Source organism: Salvelinus alpinus, chromosome 1 (assembly GCF_045679555.1).
Source record: "Salvelinus alpinus chromosome 1, SLU_Salpinus.1, whole genome shotgun sequence".
Classification (NCBI taxonomy): Eukaryota; Metazoa; Chordata; class Actinopteri; order Salmoniformes; family Salmonidae; genus Salvelinus; species Salvelinus alpinus.
Genome location: NC_092086.1, coordinates 106,301,643 through 106,322,904, shown reverse-complemented (window position 1 = coordinate 106,322,904; position 21,262 = coordinate 106,301,643). Strand labels below are relative to the sequence as shown.

Sequence of the window (21,262 nt, the reverse complement as noted above, 5' to 3'; positions counted from 1 at the left end):
AAAACGTTCTAAAATGCACACCGCACATGAAAGAGGTTTCATGGACAGAGATGGAAATATCCATTAGAAATGTAGAAAGTGGGAGATCTGCTAATATGACTGCATTTGGCTACTAGTGTCACACCCTGATCAGTTTCCTGTCCTCGTTATTGTCTCCACCCCCTCCAGGTGTCGCTTGTTTTCCCCAGTGTATTTATCCCTGTGATTCCTGTCTCTCTGTCCCAGTTCGTCTTGTATGTTTCCAAGTCAACCAGCAGTTTTCCCGTTCGCCTGCTTTTTGCAATCTCCTTTTTCTAGTCCTCCCGGTTTTGACCCTTGCCTGTTTCTGGACTTTGTACCCGCCTGCCTGACCATTCTGCCTGCCTTTATTTAAACAGGTTGGCCAGTTAGATAACTAGACAATGAAAGAAAGTGGAAAGGTCAGGAGAGCGCATACGAGGAAGTGTTTATAAAATATTTCCCTCAACATTTCTATGGTCGGATTTTGGCTAATATGAAGTAAAACATCCAGGTTTCAAACAATTGAGGAACTGGAAAAATATAGTGATGATAATGATAGAACTAACCATCTTCTGGCAGATGGAAAGGATTTCCCCAAAAGCGTCTAAATTAAACGTCAACTAGCTACAAGGTAGCCTACCTGGCAGAATGATATCATGATTATTTGCATAAATTCAGTGGCCAATTGTTTTGCAAAGTAGGTGCTTGGGCCTTTGCACATTATTTAAAGGGTCACTACACTCAAATCAAAATTGTATAGATTTTTCCCAGACCCCAAGAGGTCTCCTGATGTAGTGTAAGCATTGTTGTGGACTTAGAACATCCAATGTTGTTTTTATATAAATAAATAATAAATAGTGAAAATCTGAGACCTGTGAATTTCAGACTCGGTTGACAGCCTCATTATCTATTTCAATAGTAGGTCTACTAATAGCCTACTTGCACAGTACAGCTTGGGTTGGCCTGACTGTGAAAGACCAATATGTGATTAATCATTTTAGGTCATTCAGAGTATATGTCACTGTTTCTCATAGAATTTTTCACACAGGGCACATTTCCTTTGCCGGGTGGGCCGTTTGGGAAATTTTGGGCAAAATTCAAATACAGTGCCTTGCAAAAGTATTCATCCCCCTTGGCGTTTTTCCAATTTGGTTGCATTACAACCTGTAATTAAATGATTTTTTATTTGTATTTCATGTAATGGACATACACAAAATAGTCCAAATTGGTGAAGTGAACTTGTTTAAAAAAATTAAATAAAAACCTGAAAAGTGGTGCGTGAATATGTATTCACCCCTTTGCTATGAAGCCCCCAAATAGGATCTGAAGGTAATTGGTTGCACCAGAAGTCACATTATTAGTTAAATAAAGTCCAGCTGTGTGCAATCTAAGTGTCTGTCACATGATCTCAGTTCGGAAAGGCCCCCCAGAGTCTGCAACAACACTAAACAAGGGGCACCACCAAGCAAGCGGCACCATGAAGACCAAGGAGCTCCCCAAACAGGTCAGGGACAAAGTTGTGGAGAAGTAAAGATCAGGGTTGGGTTATAAAAAAATATCAGAAACTTTTAACATCCCACGGAGCACCATTAAATCCATTATTAAAACATGGAAAGAATATGGCACCACAACAAACCTGCCAAGAGAGGGCCACCCACCAAAACTCACGGACCAGAAAAGGAGGGCATTAATAATGAGGCAACAAAGAGACCAAAGATAACCCTGAAGGAGCTGCTCCACATCGGAGATTGGAGTATCTGTCCATAGGACCACTTTAAGCCGTACACGCCACAGAGCTGGGCTTTACGGAAGAGTGTCCAGAAAAAAAGCCATTGCTTAAAGAAAAAATAAGCAAACACATTTGGTGTTCACCAAAAGGCATGTGGGAGACTCCCGAAACATATGGAAGAAGGTACTCTGGTCAGATGAGACTCAAATTTAGCTTTTTGGCCATCAAGGAAAATGCTATGTCTGGTGCAAGCCCAACACTTCTCATCACCCCGAAAACACCATCCCCACAGTGAAGCATGGTGGTGGCAGCATCATGCTGTGGGAATGTTTTTCATCGGCAGGGACTGGGAAACTGGTCAGAATTGAAGGAATGATGGATGGCGCTAAATACAGGGAAATTCTTGAGAGAAACCTGTTTCAGTCTTCCAGAGATTTGAGACTGGGACGGAGGTTCACCTTCCAGCAGGACAATGACCCTAAGCATACTGCTAAAGCAACACTCGAGTGGTTTAACTTCTTATGGCTGGGGGCAGTATTGAGTAGCTTGGATGAATAAGGTGCCCAGAGTAAACTGCCTGCTACTCAGTCCCAGAAGCTAATATATGCATATTATTAGTAGGTTTGGATAGACAACACTCTGCAGTTTCTAAAACTGTTTGAATGATGTCTGTGAGTATAACAGAACTCATATGGCAGGCAAAAACCTGAGAAACAATCCAACCAGGAAGTGGGAAATCTGAGGTTGGTAGATTTGCCTATCCAATATACAGTGTCTTTGGGGTCATATTGCACTTCCTAAGGTTTCCGCTAGATGTCAGCAGTCTTTAGAACCTTGTTTGATGCTTCTACTGTGAAGAATGAGGGAAGGAGAGCTCTTTGAGTCAGGTGTCTGGCATGAGCTGATTACGCGTGCTCCCGTGAGAGCGACCTGCATTCCATCGCATTTCTGAAGACAAAGGAATTCTCCGGTTGAAACATTTATTGAAGATTTATGTTAAAAACATCCTAAAGATTGATTCTATACATCGTTTGACATGTTTCTACGAAATGTAATGGAATTGTTTGGCTTTTCGTCTGACCTGCGCAACATCAATTTGGATTTTGTAACTAAACGAGTGAACAAAAAGGAGGTATTTGGACATAAATTATGGACGTTCTCAAACAAAACAAACATTTATTGTGGAACTGGGATTCCTGGGAGGGCATTCTGATGAAGATCATCAAAGGTAAGTGAATATTTATAATACTATTTCTGACTTCTGTTGACTCCACAACATGGCGGATATCTGTATGGCTTGTTTGGGCTCTGAGCGCTGTACTCAGATTATAGCATGGTGTGCTTTTTCCGTAATAAAAAAAAAATCTGACACAGCAGTTGCATTAAGGAGAAGTTTATCTAAAGTTCCATGTATAATACTTGTATATTTTATCAATGTTTATTATGAGTATTTCTGTAAATTGATGTGGCTCTCTGCAAAATCACCGGATGTTTTGGAGGCAAAACATTACTGAACATAATGCGCCAATGTAAACTAAGATTTTTGGATATAAATATGAACTTTACCGAACAAAACATACATGTATTGTGTAACATGAAGTCCTATGAGTGTCATCTGATGAAGATCATCAAAGGTTAGTGATTAATTTTATCTCCTTCTGCTTTAAAAAAAAATGTTATCCCCTCTTTTGGTTGGAAAAATGGCTGTGTTTTTCTGTGACTAGGTACTGACCTAACATAATCGTTTGGTGTGCTTTCGTCGTTAAGCCTTTTTGAAATCGGACTCTGTAGCTGGATTTACAACAAGTTTATTTTTAAAATGGTGTAAAATACTTGCATGTTTGAGGAATTTTAATTATGAGATTTCTGTTTGAATTTGGCACCCTGCACTTTCACTGGCTGTTGTCAAGTCGATCCCGTTAACGGGATCTCAGCCATAAGAAGTTTTAAGGTGAAACATTTAAATGTCTTGGAATAGCCTAGTCAAAGCCCAGACTTCAATCCAATTGAGAATCTGTGGTATGACTTAAAGATTGCTGTACACCAGTGGAACCCATCCAACTTGAAGGAGCTGGAGCAATTTTGCCTTGAAGAATGGGCAAAAATCCCAGTGGCTAGATGTGCCAAGCTTATAGAGACATACCCCAAGAGACTTGCAGCTGTACTTGCTGCAAAAGGTGGCTCTACAAAGTATTGACTTTTGTGGGGTGAATAGTTATACACGCTCAAGTTTTCAGTTTTTTGTCTTATTTCTTGTTTGTTTCACAATAAAACATATTTTGCATCTTTAAAGTGGTGGGCATGTTGAGAAAATCAAATGATACAAACCCGCCAAAAAAAAATCTATTTTAATTCCAGGTTGTAAAGCAACAAAATAGGAAAAATGCCAAGGGGGGTGAATACTTTCGCAAGCCACTGTATACCCACTTCTCTAGGCACCACTAGACCACTGACTAACACACACATATGCAGTTGAAGTCGGAAGTTTACATACACCTTAGACTGAGTTTAAATGAATTTGGCTTTCACAATTCCTGACATTTAATCCTAGTAAAAATTCCCTGTCTTCGGTCAGTTAGGATCACCACTTTATTTTAAGAATGTGAAATGTCAGAATAATAGTAGAGAGAATTATTTATTTCAGCTTTCACATTCCCAGTGGGTCAGAAGTTACCATACACTCAATTAGTATTTGGTAGCATTGCCTTTAAATTGTTTAACTTGGGTCAAACTTTTCGGGAAGCCTTCCACAAGCTTCCCACAATATATTGGGTGAATTTTGGCCCATTCCTCCTGACAGAGCTGATGTAACAGTCAGGTTTGTAGGCCTACTTGCTCGCACATGCTTTTTCAGTTCTGCCCACAACTTTTCTATAGGATTGAGGTCAGGGCTTTGTGATGGCCACGCCAATACCTTGAAGTTGTTGTCCTTAAGCCATTTTGCCACAACTTTGGAAGTTTGCTTAGGGTCATTGTCCATTTGGAAGACCCATTTGCGACCAAGATTTAACTTCTTGACTGATGTCTTGAGATTTTGCTTCAATATATCCACATCATTTTTCTGCCTCATGATGCCATCTATTGTGTGAAGTGCACCAGTCCCTCCTGCAGCAAAGCACCCCCACAACATGATGCTTCCACCCCGTGCTTCACGGTTGGGATGGTGTTCTTCGGCTTGCAAGCCTCCCCCTTTTTCACCCAAACATAACGATGGTCATTATGGCCAAACAGTTCTATTTTTGTTTCATCAGACCAGAGGACATTTCTCCAAAAAGTACGATCTTTGTCCCCATGTGCAGTTGCAAACCGTAGTCTGGCTTTCTTATGGCGGTTTTGGAGCAGTGGCTTCTTCCTTGCTGAGCAGCCTTTCAGGTTATGTCGATATAGGACTAATTTTACTGTGGAAATAGATATTTTGCACCGGTTTCCTCCAGCATCTTCACAAGGTCCTTTGCTGTTGTTCTGGAATTGATTTGCACTTTTCGCACCAAAGTACGTTCATCTCTAGGAGACAGAACGCGTCTCCTTCCTGAGCGGTATGACGGCTGCGTGGTCCCATGGTGTTTATACTTGAGTACAATTGTTTGTACAGATGAACGTGGTACCTTCAGGCATTTGGAAATTGCTCCCAAGGATGAACCAGACTTGTGGAGGACCACAATTGTTTTTCTGAGGTCTTGGCTGATTTCTTTTAATTTTCCCATGATGTCAAGCAATTAGCCACTGAGTCTGAAGGTAGGTCTTGAAATACATCCACAGGGACACCTCCAATTGATTCAAATGATGTCAATTAGCCTATCAAAAGCTTCTAAAACCATGACATAATTTTCTGGAATTTTCTAAGCTGTTTAAAGGCATAGTCAACTTCGTGTATGTAAACTTCTGACCCACTGGAATTGTGATACAGTAAATTATAGGTGAAATTATCTGTCTGTCAACAATTGTTGGAAAAATTACTTGTGTCATGCACAAAGTATATGTCCTAACCGACTTGCCAAAACTATAGTTTGTAACAAGAAATTGGTGGAGTGGATGAAAAACGAGTTTTAATGACTCCAACGTAAGTGTATGTAAACTTCCGACTTCAACTGTATCTCTAGTATTTACTATATGTTCTGAGAAAACCATAGAACCCACTTTCAACACACACCTATGAAGGTATTGGTAGTCGCATCTGGTAGACACACATCTAGACATTTGTGATGAAGGGTTTGTATTTTTAGTATGCCATCACCCCAAACCAAACCATATGTACAGTGGGGAGAACAAGTATTTGATACACTGCCGATTTTGCAGGTTTTCCTACTTACAAAGCATGTAGAGGTCTGTAATTTTGAGGTCAAAAATCCAGAAAATCACATTGTATGATTTTTAAGTAATTAATTTGCATTTTATTGCATGACATAAGTATTTGATCACCTACCAACCAGTAAGAATTCCGGCTCTCACAGACCTGTTAGTTTTGCTTTAAGAAGCCCTCCTGTTCTCCACTCATTACCTGTATTAACTGCACCTGTTTGAACTCGTTACCTGTATAAAAGACACCTGTCCACACACTCAATCAAACAGACTCCAACCTCTCCACAATGGCCAAGACCAGAGAGCTGTGTAAGGACATCAGGGATAAATTGTAGACCTGTACAAGGCTGGGATGGGCTACAGGACAATAGCCAAGCAGCTTGGTGAGAAGGCAACAACTGTTGGCACAATTATTAGAAAATGGAAGAAGTTCAAGATGACGGTCAATCACCCTCGGTCTGGGGCTCCATGCAAGATCTCACCTCGTGGGGCATCAATGATCATGAGGAATGTGAGGGATCAGCCCAGAACTACACGGCAGGACCTGGTCAATGACCTGAAGAGAGCTGGGACCACAGTCTCAAAGAAAACCATTAGTAACACACTACGCCGTCATGGATTAAAATCCTGCAGCGCACGCAAGGTCCCCCTGCTCAAGCCAGCGCATGTCCAGGCCCGTCTGAAGTTTGCCAATGACCATCTGGATGATCCAGAGGAGGAATGGGAGAAGGTCATGTGGTCTGATGAGACAAAAATAGAGCTTTTTGCTCTAAACTCCACTCGCCGTGTTTGGAGGAATAGAAGGATGAGTACAACCCCAAGAACACCATCCCAACCGTGAAGCATGGAGGTGGAAACATCATTCTTTGGGGATGCTTTTCTGCAAAGGGGACAGGACGACTGCACCGTATTGAGGGGAGGATGGATGGGGCCATGTATCGCGAGATCTTGACCAACAACCTCCTTCCCTCAGTAAGAGCATTGAAGATGGGTCGTGGCTGGGTCTTCCAGCATGACAATGACCCGAAACACACAGCCAGGGCAACTAAGGAGTGGCTCCGTAAGAAGCATCTCAAGGTCCTGGAGTGGCCTAGCCAGTCTCCAGACCTGAACCCAATAGAAAATCTTTGGAGGGAGCCGAAAGTCCGTATTGCCCAGCGACAGCCCCGAAACCTGAAGGATCTGGAGAAGGTCTGTATGGAGGAGTGGGCCAAAATCCCTGCTGCAGTGTGTGCAAACCTGGTCAAGAACTACAGGAAACGTATGATCTCTGTAATTGCAAACTAAGGTTTCTGTACCAAATATTCAGTTCTGCTTTTCTGATGTATCAAATACTTATGTCATGCAATAAAATGCAAATTAAATACTTAAAAATCATACAATGTGATTTTCTGGATTTTTGTTTTAGATTCCTTCTCTCACAGTTGAAGTGTACCTATGATAAAAATTACAGACCTCTACATGCTTTGTAAGTAGGAAAACCTGCAAAATTGTCAGTGTATCAAATACTTGTTCTCCCCACTGTATGTCATGACTGAGGAAGCTCTATTTAGTAGAGAGATACTATCTGAGTGTGAAATTAGTTCCAAGTTGATGTAATCTTGACAGAAAAAAGTAGCACTCACATCAGTTATATTCATATTGCTAAGCTTCTTACTCCCTAAGCACATTTAAAACATCTGAATTAGCTGAATTAGTACCATAGAGTTAGACTAATGTTCAGCACACAGGGAAAGGAAATGAGTGCACTGCACTCTGGGATACCTTATGTATGACCAATCCAGGACTTCCATAATTCATAATTAGATTAAACTCCTACACCAGGGTTCCTAAATAGAGGGCTAGTAGGATAAATAATCATTAACACAATAAGGCCATGAAGTTTCCAAGCAACAACAAATTAATGGTTATTCAGTACTGCCTGAAATAGAAACCAGCACCCCCTGAAAATTCAGAATTAAAACAATTATTAATAATTTATTTTAAAACATTCCCCCCCCCACAAATGTAGGCCACTGGGCCTTTACTAGTCCTGTATTGGCAGCTATGGAGAACAGCACCTGATAGCTTTGAAAAGCCAATATATTTTCTTGACGCCAGATACTGTAGGGGTGATGGCTATAATTGACGCCAGATACTGTAGGGGTGATGGCTATAACTGACGCCAGATACTGTAGAGGTGATGGCTATAACTGACGCCAGATACTGTAGGGGTGATGGCTATAACTGACGCCAGATACTGTAGGGGTGATGGCTATAACTGACGCCAGATACTGTAGGGGTGATGGCTATAACTGACGCCAGATACTGTAGGGGTGATGGCTATAACTGACGCCAGATACTGTAGGGGTGATGGCTATAACTGACGCCAGATACTGTAGGGGTGATGGATATAACTGACGCCAGATACTGTAGGGGTGATGGCTATAACTGACGCCAGATACTGTAGGGGTGATGGATATAACTGACGCCAGATACTGTAGGGGTGATGGATATAACTGACGCCAGATACTGTAGGGGTGATGGCTATAACTGACGCCAGATACTGTAGGGATGATGGCTATAACTGACGCCAGATACTGTAGGGGTGATGGCTATAACTGACGCCAGATACTGTAGGGGTGATGGATATAACTGACGCCAGATACTGTAGGGGTGATGGCTATAACTGACGCCAGATACTGTAGGGGTGATGGATATAATGTAATGCAATCTAAACAGCAAGGCTCATTCCATAGTTCCTACTTTTACGACAGGAATACAATTTGAATAGTCATTCTAGAACGCAAGAGTTACATTTGTTATCGTTCTATTACATTGTATCATCACCAATTTCACAAGCAACATTAACTGTTCAACATCAATCAACGGAGTGCAGCAGCAGTAGTAAGACACATATGGCACTCAATCTCTTTCACTGCTTTGGTCACAAAATACTTGTTTTGGTGTTAATTAGCCTAATTATTATCAAATGATCAACTTCTTCACGAAAGATTCACCCTCGTTTGACCAATAGGCAACATATAACCACTCCCTCGATAGCCTATACACGTGACAGCAATTGTCAAATATTATGTAAATAAGGTTAACTCGTTACAATATAACAACATTATAATAAGCAAGTCATAGCAAGCAGATACATACCGAGAATTAGACAGGCGATGTCAAGCAGAATAAAAGGAATCCCTCTCGTCTCGAACATTTTTACGGTTTCTCCTCAGCTCGTTGACACAGATGATCCTTAGACGACTCGTGTTGTCGTCGTATCCTTGAAAGCGTAGTAGCCGAGTAACCGTAGATCTGATTAGACTAAACCTAAACAATACTTCGATCTAAAAATAATATTAGAAACCGTCAATTGAGAAGCCTAACCTTTGAAGCCTTATAATGACTACAGACAGCGTAAATGCCGTAATTTGACACAGAATGTTAGAGCTGATCCTCCCCTTTGAATGATCGAATCGTCGTGCGCATCGAAATCCTAATCACAGGCGCCGACCGTGGCCCGGTAAATTAGACGGTCCTTTGAGTATCATTAAAATCGGTTGACAGAGCCGACGGTGAAGGCTATAATGTAGAGGTCTGTATACTCTGTAGTCTACCAGACTGCGCAAAGAGCCATGAGCACAGTGGGGTTTCGTTATGGCAGCTGGCGAAGAGGATGGACAGAAGAGACTATCGCCTGCCTGTCTGCCAGCACAAAAGCACAATAGAATATGACAGCACGGATAACCTTTCGCCCCGCCTACTCTAGGCCTACTGCCATTGCGGTGTTAATTTATTCAATTAAAGTAGCAACATTATTATGGTCCTTTAATAACTAATTGAGCAAAAGATACACAGATATCACATAGGAAGAAAATATCTTATGCAGCCTGCTTGATAGGCTAAATGCAAAGCATAATTTGTAAACCTGTAACAAAAAGCTATATTGGTTTTATCAATAAACATTCCCAAGACTTCTCATAAATATTGTAAACTATATCTTATAAAGCCTATATCATTTATCCAGGACATTTTATTGAAGTTTAGGAACCATATTGTTTTCTTCACGTGCTCGTGTGAAATGGGAAACTGGGAGGTGGGAAGTCTGAAATCCGACATGTTTGTGTTCAAGTGCTTGTTATTAATGTTGTTAATAATGAAGTTAGCTAGTTTGCTTAACATTGGCAATATGGTCAAACTAGCTAGGCCTACATTATCTATAGACTACCTATTAATATGGTCAAACTAGCTAGGCCTACATGATCTATAGGCTACCTATTAATATGGTCAAACTAGCTAGGCCTACATGATCTATAGGCTACCTATTAATAAGGAAGTTGTCAAAAACTGATCTGTCAACTTTTGGTTGAAAAGGTGAAAGGTAAGTGGTAAAAATTCACAACTTGACAACTTGGCAAAAAAAATGTATCACTTGCAATTCCGACGTGGAGTATAGATAACTCCGATAGCACGTGAACACCGGCGAGAATGAAACGCATGAGTGGTATCGGCTTTCACGGTTTGGTTCTTATTCAACCTGTAGGAGTATGGTACACATTACTTTTCTCAGGATTATATTTTATTACAATATTTATTTATTTATTTTATTTATTTTTTTAACCTTCATTTAACTAGGCAAATTAGTTAAGAAAAATATCGAATTTACAATGACGGCCTACCAAAAGGCAAAAGGCCTCCTGCAGGGATGGGGGCTGGGATTAAAAATACAAAATTAAATAAAAATATAGGACAAAACACACATCACGACAAGAGAGACAACACTACATAAAGAGAGACCTTAGATGACAACATAGTATGTCAGCAACACATGACAACACAGCATGGTAGCAACACAACATGACAACAACATGGTAGCAACACAACATGGCAGCAGCACAAAACCTGACCACATCTCCATCCTCTAATAATGCATGATGTTGTGTGCTCGGATGTAACAGGATGCACTAAAGGTCAGTCTCCGGTTGCAAATGGCTTATAGGCCAATAATGTCCAAAGTGATAGCCTCATGTCCACAACATTCATTTTGGCACTTCGGTTCCTCAACAGCGATACAATGCTGCCATCTAGGTGTACCACTGAAAACTGTAATGATGAGATCACTGAAAAATACCACTGAGTGTACGGAGCCCCAATGGCTGCCAGTGTGACCTGAGGTGCGGGCGGGTAAGATGGCAGACAGGAAAAAAAGGAGAAAAGTGGAACATTTGTAAATATGGGGGAATGCACAAGCCTTCTGGAAGATCTGATGAAGGAGAAGATGGCGGACAATATTTTATTGCGGAATAGTTCAAAATTCATAAGGCACTCGCACATCTGAGCTATCTTTTTTTGCAGGTGCATGGTAACAGTTGAATAAAATGAGAAAAAAGAAGAAACCCGCACACTGCTCTTGATAGTAACACTGCTCTTTAATAAGTTTACGTATCGTCCGCACGGCCTTCGTCAGAGCAGAAAAGTTACAAGACATTTTGAACGATGGTGTCCCGTCCTCCCAGACTGCTGGCCTGAAGTAAATTCAGATAGGGCCAAAGTAGTGGAATAGTGGTGAGGTTTTAATGGGTTCAGGGTTAGTTGGTATTGTGAGGCAATTCTTTCACAAAGTGTAATGAATTCATACTGCAGAATAGTAGGCAGATACACAGGCAATACAGTAGGTGGAGGCATACACCTATAATATTTGTTTGACCACCTCAATTCAGTCTTATGTAGCAACATAAAAAAAAAAAAATGTTTTTACAATGGATAACTTAGAGACTCAGGGCTACACAATTGTGTATCATACACTACTGTTGAGGAACAATGGGAAAGTAATTCTGCTTTGAAAGTTGATCACAACTTTTAGACTTGTTTACGTGCTGCTGTGCGGTTTGTTGCTAACCGTTCTTGCTAGCTGCCAACTTTACGGTTTTTACTTTTTAATTACCGTTTATATTTTTTAGTTTTTCCCTCGCTCAACTTTTTTCATTCTACTTTTTCACCCCGGACGCGGTTTGTCAGGACCTCCACCTGCCGAAGCGAAGTAGTAACATTAATATGATGCCTTCTAATTGCAGTCGCTGTACTCACAATATACAGGAGAACGATCGCCTTATGGCGAGGATAGCTGTGCTGCAAGCCCAGCTTCAGCACAATCGTTAGGCAAGGGTAATTTAAGTGTAGGAAAGGATGAAACAGCGTCTGTGCCACCAGTAAATACAGATAGTAGTTTAAAGTCACTCGCACAGTCCCCGCAGCCGGACAATTTTCTCATTGCTTCTGGAAGGAAATGCTGTAGAAATGCTCACCAGGTGTCGCTCATTCAGCCGACATAAACTTTCAACCGGTTTTCCCCATTAAGCAACGGGTCGGTCAGAGGCCGAGCCTTCTCTGGTCTCTACTCCTCCCGTTACGGGGTCTGAGACGCCGAAGCCTCCCACCATTAGCTCTGACAAATTGAAAACTCTAGTCATTGGCGATTCCATTACCCGCAGTATTAGACTTAAAACGAATCATCCATCTATCATACACTGGTTACCAGGGGGCAGGGCTACCGACGTTAAGGCTAATCTGAAGATTGTGCTGGCTAAAGCTAAAACTGGTGAGTATAGGGATATTGTTATCCACGTCGGCACCAACGATGTTAGGATGAAACAGTCAGAGGTCACCAAGAGCAACATGACAACATGACCACCTCTTTAAGGAATACCTAGGATAGGATAAAGTAATCCTTCTCACCCCCCCCCCCCCCCCCCCCCTTAAAAGATTTAGATGCACTATTGTAAAGTGGCTGTTCCACTGGATGTCATAAGGTGAATGCACCAATTTGTAAGTCGCTCTGGATAAGAGCGTCTGCTAAATGACTTAAATGTAAATGTAAATGTAAATGACTTCAGCGTGTAAATCAGCTAGAAAGATGTGTCGGCATTGAGTAATTGTATCTGGCCCCTCCCAGTTAAGGGGAGTGATGAGCTCTACAGCAGAGTCTCACAACTCAATCTGTTTTCTGCCCCTCCCAAAATATAGAATTTGTAGATAATTGGCCCTCTTTCTGCGACTCATCCACAAACAGGATCAAGCCTGCCTGTTGAGGAGTGACAGACTCCATCCTAGCTGGAGAGGTGCTCTCATCTTATCTAGGAACATAGTCAGGGCTCTAACTCCCCTAGCTCCACAATGAGATAGGGTGCAGGCCAGGCAGCAGGCTGTTAGTCAGCCTGCCTGCCAGCTTAGTGGAGTTAGTGTAGTCAGCTCAGCTATCTCCATTGAGACCGTGTCTGTGCCTGATCTAGGTTGGGCAAAACTAAACATGGCGGTGTTCGCTTTAGCAATCTCACTGGAATAAAGACCTCCATTCCTGCCATTATTGAAAGAGATTGTGATATCTCACATCTCAAAATAGGGCTACTTAATGTTAGATCCCTCACTTCCAAGGGAGTTACAGTCAATAAACTAATCACTGATCATAATCTTGATGTGATTGGCCTGACTGAAACATGGATTAAGCCTGATGAATTTACTGTGTTAAATGAGGCCTCACCTCCTGGTTACGCTAGTGACCATATCCCCCGCGCATCCCGCGAAGGTGTTGCTAACATTTACGATAGCAAATTTCAATTTACAAAAAACCTCAGACGTTTTCGTCTTTTGAGCTTCTAGTCATGAAATCTATGCAGCCTACCTATAGCTACTGTTTACAGGCCTCCTGGGCCATATACAGCGTTCCTCACTGAGTTCCCTGAATTCCTATCGGACGTTGTAGTCATGGCAGATAATATTCTAATTTTTGGTGACTTTATTATTCACATGGAAAACTCCACAGACCCACTCCAAATGGCTTTCAGAGACATCATCGACTCAATGGGTTTTGTCCAACATGTCTCCGGACCTACTCACTGCCACAGTCGTGCATCTGAACAAATGAATGGATGATGCGTGTTACTTTTGATAATCTCGTGATCTCGACAAAATAACTTTTGTTATGTAGTGATCATGAGATAAATAAATAGTGTGATCTTGACATAACAAGGCCATTTTTTATTTTATTCATATGTCCTCTCTGGACTTCCTTATTATACTGATGGAACCTAGAGGTCAAACATAGACGTGGTTCCAATCGTTTTTCCACTATTCATTTAATCCTTTGTGAATTTTAGAAAAACGTATGTTTCGTGTAGGCCGTTTTGATAAACATGTAAATCTCTCTCAGACAAGGTGGCTTTTATCAATATATTCGCCTTTTTGATAGGTTTCAGAGATGGACTGATTAGCATCCTCTCTTGAGTCAACAGTGTGCTTACTTTACTGCGGGAAAACATTGATATGTTTGCTGTTACCCTCTGGACAACATATCATTAGTATAGCTAGTAGGCAAGGTTATGTAACCTTATTTAGTCATACCTGCTATGGTGGGTTTTAAATTAATTGTTATTCACACATTTGTTATTGAAGTAAAATTACTGTCATGTTATTGATGCCAAATTGCAAACTTTATTTGCACCTTCTCTATTCCAGAACCAATGGGTGTGCCTGAGTCTTATCACCTCTCAACTAGGTCAGCTGTTTCATCCTGGAACACTATTCTGCTGCTTTGGTCTGTTTCAGTCATTGCAGGTAGAGTGTGAGTCAGTTCTAACACCTGACTTAAATAATCAACACCCCGAGTCACGGCGATAGACTATGATTTGTAATCAGTTGTGGGCTGGGCTGGAACAAACTCTTATACACACTCCTGCCATTCAGATCTGGACCTGTCCCTCTATTTAAGTCATAATTATGTACTATGAGTACAATTGGAGATGGGGGTATTGATATATAACGCATGCCTCACCTGGTTCACCAACTACTTCTCAGCCAGAGTTCAGTGTGTCAAATCGGAGGGCCTGTTGTCCGGACCTCTGGCAGTCTCTATGGGAGTACCACAGGGTTCAATCCTCGGGCCGACTCTTTTCTCTCTATATGTCAATGATGTCGCTCTTGCTGCGGGTGATTCCCTGATCCACTTCTACGCAGACGACACCATTCTGTATACATCTGGCCCTTCTTTGGACACTGTGTTAACAAACCTCCAAATGAGCTTCAATGCCATACAACACTCCTTCCGTGGCCTCCAACTGCTCTTAAACGCTAGTAAAACTAAATGCATGCTTTTTAACTGTTCGCTGCCCGCACCCGCCCGCCCGACTAGCATCACTACTCTGGACGGTTCTCACTTAGAATATGTGGACAACTACAAATACCTAGGTGTCTGGCTAGACTGTAGACTCTCCTTCCACTTATATTAAACATCTCCAATCCAAAATTAAATATAGAATCGGCTTTCTATTACGCAACAAATCCTCCTTCACTCATGCCGCCAAACATACCCTAGTAAAACTGACTATCCTACCGATCCTCGACTTTGGCGATGTCATTTACAAAATAGCCTCCAACACTCTACCCAGCAAACTGAATGCAGTCTATCACAGTGTCAAGGCTTCCGCCGAAGTCGGTCCCTCTCCTTGTTCGGGCGGTGTTCGGCGGTCGACGTCACCGACCTTCTAGCCATCACTGATCCATTTTTCATTTTCCATTGGTTTTGTCTTGTCTTCCTTCACATCTGGTTCCAATCCCATCAATTACATGTTGTGTATTTAACCCTCTGTTTCCCCTCATGTCCTTGTCGGAGATTGTTTTGTTTGTATGTGATGTGCATTTCAGTGTTGGTGCGCGACTGGTTTTGTACCCACTTTGTTATTTTGCAAATTTAGGTTGTTTTGGAGTTTTGTCAGCATTCATTAAAAACTCTGTTTATACCAAGTTCGTTCTACTGCGCCTGACTTCCCTGCCACCAACACGCACCCCTTACACACAGTGCCATTCGTTTTGTCACCAAAGCCCCATATACCACCCACCACTGCGACCTGTATGCTCTAATCGGCTGACCCTCGCTACATATTCGTCACCAGACCCACTGGCTCCAGGTCATCTATAAGTCTTTGCTAGGTAAAGCTCTGCCTTACCTCAGCTCACTGGTCACGATAACAACACCCACCTGTAGCACGCGCTCCAGCAGGTATATCTCACTGGTCATCCCCAAAGCCAACAGCTCCTTTGGCAGCCTTTCCTTCCAGTTCTCTGCTGCCAATGACTGGAACGAACTGCAAAAATCTCTGAAGCTGGAGACTTACAGTATATTTCCCTCACTTATTTTAAACATCAGCAGCTAACCGATCACTGCAGCTGTACATAGCCCATCTGTAAATAGCCCGTCCAATCGACCTACCTCATCCCCATATTGTTTTTATTTACTTTTCTGCTCTTTTGCACACCAGTATTTCTACTTGCACATCATCATCTGCACATCTATCACTCCAGTGTTAATTTGCTAAATTGTAATTACTTGCTACTATGGCCTATTTATTGCCTTACCTCCTCACGCCATTTGCACACACTGTATATAGACTTTCTTTGTTTTTTCTATTGTGTTATTGACTGTACGCTTGTTTATTCCATGTGTAACTCTGTGTTGTTGTTTGTGTCGCACTGCTTTGCTTTATCTCTGCCAGGTCGCAGTTGTAAATGAGAAATTGTTCTCAACTAGCCTACCTGGTTAAATAAAGGTGCATTTTTTTTATTTTAAATGCTCCACTCTCAAGTTGAAGTTGAACTTGTTGACTGATGCCATGGCAGCTGCTAAGAAGGAAGCAGCTGAGAAAAAGAAGACTGCAGCCAAGGCAGCACTGGTTCACACCTGCCCTGTCTGTCGGGTGAATAGTATTGGTTGGTACTGTATGTGCCTTTAGGTTCATCTCCATGTGTAGGCTATTGTACTGGCCTGTGTGCTACAGTCTTTCATATGTGTAGTAGTTTGTTGCATCTTATTGCTTAATTTATCATTTATGTCAACTCTGAATTCAATCTAAGCCATAGATTAACTTCCTCCATTTTGTCCTTGACCTTTATAGATGCAGACCTGAAGACATTCAAGCAGCACTCTGAGCAAGCATCCCAAGTCTCCAATGGTTCCAGTAGCGGTTGATGTGCAGGCCTAAGTGACCACACACACACACTCATATAGACCTACAGCTGGGGTAAGATTCTTCCATCATTCACACACGGTAGACATCATGTAAACCACCACGTTGTCAACAAAATGCTGTCCTCAATGTTAAGTTGTATTGTCTATGGGTCAATTTGTGGAAATGCTGTTATCACTCTTTGTTTTTAATGTTGTGATTCAGACACACGAGGACCATGATTTGAATGCTGCAACTGAGACTGAATGACGTCGAAGGACACGCTGAGACCCCAAGTATGACTGGACATGGATGGATATTTGTGACAATGACCTAAAAGGGTTGCAGAAGCACACCAGCACCCCATTTTATGTTTATTCCATGGCCAACCATCTCTCTAGCTACCCCTTATTCCACACAATGCCTTTTATGCCAGTGGAGGCTCCTCAGAGGAGGAACGGGAGGACCATCCTCCTCAGTGAATTTCATAAAAATAACATTTGTAAAACATTGAAAAAGTTACCATTTTTAGATAAAACTATACTAAATATATTCACGTCACCAAATAATTCATTAAAACACACTGTTTTGCAATGAAGGTCTACCGTAGCCTCAACAGTACTCTGTAGGGTAGCACCATGGTGTAGCAGGAGGACAGCTAGCTGTCTTCTAATTTATCTCTGGACCTGTGTGCACTTACGTTGTAAACTTTCATTCATAGTCTAGGTTGTAGCAAACTCATGATGGGTACAGGGAAAATGTGAGTATCATGTAGTAGCCTAAACCTATCGCTGTTACATTGAACTGGGTGAATGGAGTATGAATGACAGTCATCCAAACTGCTGTAATAGAAATCTCCCTCATCATAAATGGCACTGACCGCCACTGTTTTATGCCCCATGGTCCACTGTTTTATGCCCCATGGTCCACTGTTTTATGCCCCATGGTCCACTGTTTTATGCCCCATGGTCCACTGTTTTATGCCCCATGGTCCACTGTTTTATTCCCCATGGTCCACTGTTTTATGCCCCATGGTCCACTGTTTTATGCCCCATGGTCCACTGTTTTATGCCCCATGGTCCCTTAACTTTCGGGCACTTTGGATCTCTCTGTCTCTATAAACCCACCCTACCGTCACCCATTTTCTTTATTCTAATTCCTTCATTGTTTTTCTCCTGATTTGATAACATCTAGACTCAGTAACACGTTTAAAAGTGTTGTGGTGTACTGTTTTTGCTACCTTTTTTTCACCTATGTAATGCTGTCCTCCTGCTTATTCTGGGATTCAGACTGAATGTAGTGGTAAATGTGCTGCTCACAAATGACAGCAGAAACATGGACCTGTTAAATCGACAAGAAGGGTGTTGATATAGCTGTGTTTAGATATGGCTTCCTTGTTTTGAGTCTGTTAAGTGTGTTTCTCATTCTGCTTCAGTTGACATAGTACTTTTATATAACACCTACCTTACGCATCCAGCTTTTCCATTTTTAACTTACCCACCAAAATCACAATATGCTGTTTTACATGTTGTGTTATTTGTGCTGGTCTAATTCCTATAATGGAAAAGTAGAAGAATCTGTGCTCTCTCTGATAGCAATAATAGTTCATATGGTGCTTTTCTCTGTCCCAGGTTTGTAGCATTGATTAATACATATTTTATTGACTTAAATTGAGATGTTTATACATTATTTATAAAAGGCATATGTATGTATTGTTTACTATTTTGATTTCTTTAAAACAATGTAATTGTTGGGAGTTCAGGTGTTTTATGTGATTGATGGATGACTAGGTGCATTCTTGTCGAATACATATTAATTCATGATTATGGATACATTCTGCAATGAGTTAATATGGCTTTGAATCTGCAACAGAACATTTCAACAAGTTAGTTCTGAATTGCTTTAATACAGCAGTGCATTCTGACACCATCAATTGAAACAGATTTCACCTTGTTCATATCATTTGCAGAAATTATAAGGGATTAAATAAAGACCTCCACCAGCTGAATGAGAAGAGGATCTGGTAAAATAAGGGTATGTTGCTAATATCATCTAGGTAGCTAGCTAGCTATAAAGCTTCTTTGCAAGAAACTAGCCTAGTACTCATGGCACATTTTTTTGTACTTATTTATTTTACCTTTATTTAAATAGGCAAGTCAGTTAAGAAAAAAATCTTATTTCAATGACGGCCTAGGAACAGTGGGTTAACTGCCTTGTTCAGGGGCAGAATGACAGATTTTTACCTTGTCAGCTCGGGGATTCGATCTTGCAACATTTCGGTTACTAGTACAACGCTCTAATCACTAGGCTATGGAACCAAATCAATGTTTGACCGGTAGGTTTTATTGGTATTATGACGTGTCCATTGTGGGGCTCAATATATATATATTTTTTAAATCTTGTATGCTTACAATAAACACATTATTTTCTCCTGTTTCTAGCTAGCATTTAGTTTGCAACAGTATATGTTTGTATGAACCTTGCTATTTGCCACTCAGACCTCGGCAACAATGTTGCAAAATATGAATTCGATCTACCACTTGACATCGAGAGCTAACGTGTCGGACATCAGCTAGCCATTTTTCTGACCAGGCGAAATCATGCAGCAGCTTCATTAATATGGATATAAATGTCAATTGAAAAGAGCTAAAACAAATTAAAAGGGAATATTAACTGCCATTTCAGAGATTGACATGACTGGGTTAGCTTTTGTTAGCTGTTGATTTCTAAAATCCCCCACTACAATCTGGGATAGGGCTAGAACCATCAATGCCTTCACTGGGAATAAAACCTTTTAAAATAAACGTTTCATTAAAGATGCACAAATCGCTCTGGCATTTCCTGGTTGCTAAAATTCTAATAGTTCGCTTAATTTCAGTTTATGTGACAAAATAACATCTCTCTACATATTGTACTGGTTTGTGACCCACTGACACGGCCCCCGGTTAGAGGGGAATAAAGCAGCCCAGAGTTAACACAAACAGGAACTTTATTTAAACACACTGAGGAAGATGAACATGGGGATGAAAAGAGAGAGAGGTTGTGGAATGGTAGTGGTTCTGTAATGGACAGAAACGGAGGTAATGAATACACACATACTGAATGAATACACCAGGGCACAAATGAACAGATACAGAATATAGCAGTAATAAACGTCAAAGGACTGTATAGATTGCATATGCCACCTGCAGAGCATTACACAACACAGTAAACTCAGAGGGGCAACATACAATCGACAATAGAAGTAACTAAATCTCAAGAACAATATACCGTACACATTTTACACAACTCACTTTGGGCACGCAGACCATCCTACAAGTCCAGAGATATGATTGAGTCCAGTTGTTGGTGCGGGCAGAGACAGAGATGTTGCTCTCTGCCACTGCTTGAGGGAGACTGCAAGTATTGTGTGACCTGCAGAGTCAAGAGGATGGGCAGATGTCTGGCCCCCTAGTAATCTCCCTAGAAACCTATCAGGGCACAGGTCACACAGGTCAGAGAAAGTTTGAGAGGCAGGTTTATGGTACTCCCTAAACTCTCAGGCTCAGGTTGTGAGGGAGTGGAGTGTGCAGCTTTGGGTTGTGAGGTGCAGTAACAGTCCCCGGCAGGGAATTCGTAATAATAACTCATATTTCTATGTGAATTTGGTAGGATCGCCCAAAAAGTTACTTATTGCAGCTTTAGGGTCTATTTTTCTCCACTTCCTGTCTGACTGACGTGCCCAAAGTAAACTGCCTGTTACTCAGGCCCAGAAGCCAGGATATGCATATAATTGGTACCATTGGATAGAAAACGCTTTGAAGTTTGTAGAAATGTTAAAATAATGTAGGAGTATATCACAATTGATATGGTAGGAGAAAACCCAAAGAAAAACCAACCAGAATGTTTTTGTTTTTTTTGAGAGCCCATGCTCTTACAATGGAAGGCTATGGGGCATATGCAATTCCAGCTCCCAGATTGCAATTCCTATGGCTTCCACTAGATGTCAACAGTCTTTGTTAAAGGTTTCAGGCTTGTTTCTTCCCAAACAAGGAAGAATTTTGAGTTTTGGTACTGGGAGTCAGAGTTGGAAATCAGTCAGTGCGTGCGTGACGAAGAGGACACGCTCCTGCTAATTTTACTTTCATATTGAACATACTTCTTTCCGTGTAAAATATTATAGTTTAAAACCTCTCTGGGATATGTGGGACGCTAGCGTCCCGCATGGCCAACATCCAGTGAAAATGCAGAGCACCAAATTCAAATAAATTACTAT

At 41.4% G+C, this 21,262-nt stretch overlaps 1 protein-coding gene across 2 annotated transcripts in view; it reads right to left on the bottom strand.

Annotated features, from left to right (window-relative positions):
• Nucleotides 1-9,740, bottom strand: part of LOC139537955 (phospholipid phosphatase 1-like) — a 34,177-nt gene extending 24,437 nt beyond the window's left edge. The window contains exon 1 of one of the 2 annotated variants that reach the window (XM_071339877.1): nt 9,173-9,740. In XM_071339877.1, coding sequence (XP_071195978.1) covers nt 9,173-9,230 — 58 coding nt within the window. In that variant the 5' untranslated portion in view covers nt 9,231-9,740. The remainder of the gene's footprint in view (nt 1-9,172) is intronic. The other variant, XM_071339871.1, reaches the window with a different exon arrangement.
• Nucleotides 9,741-21,262: the final 11,522 nt, after the last annotated feature.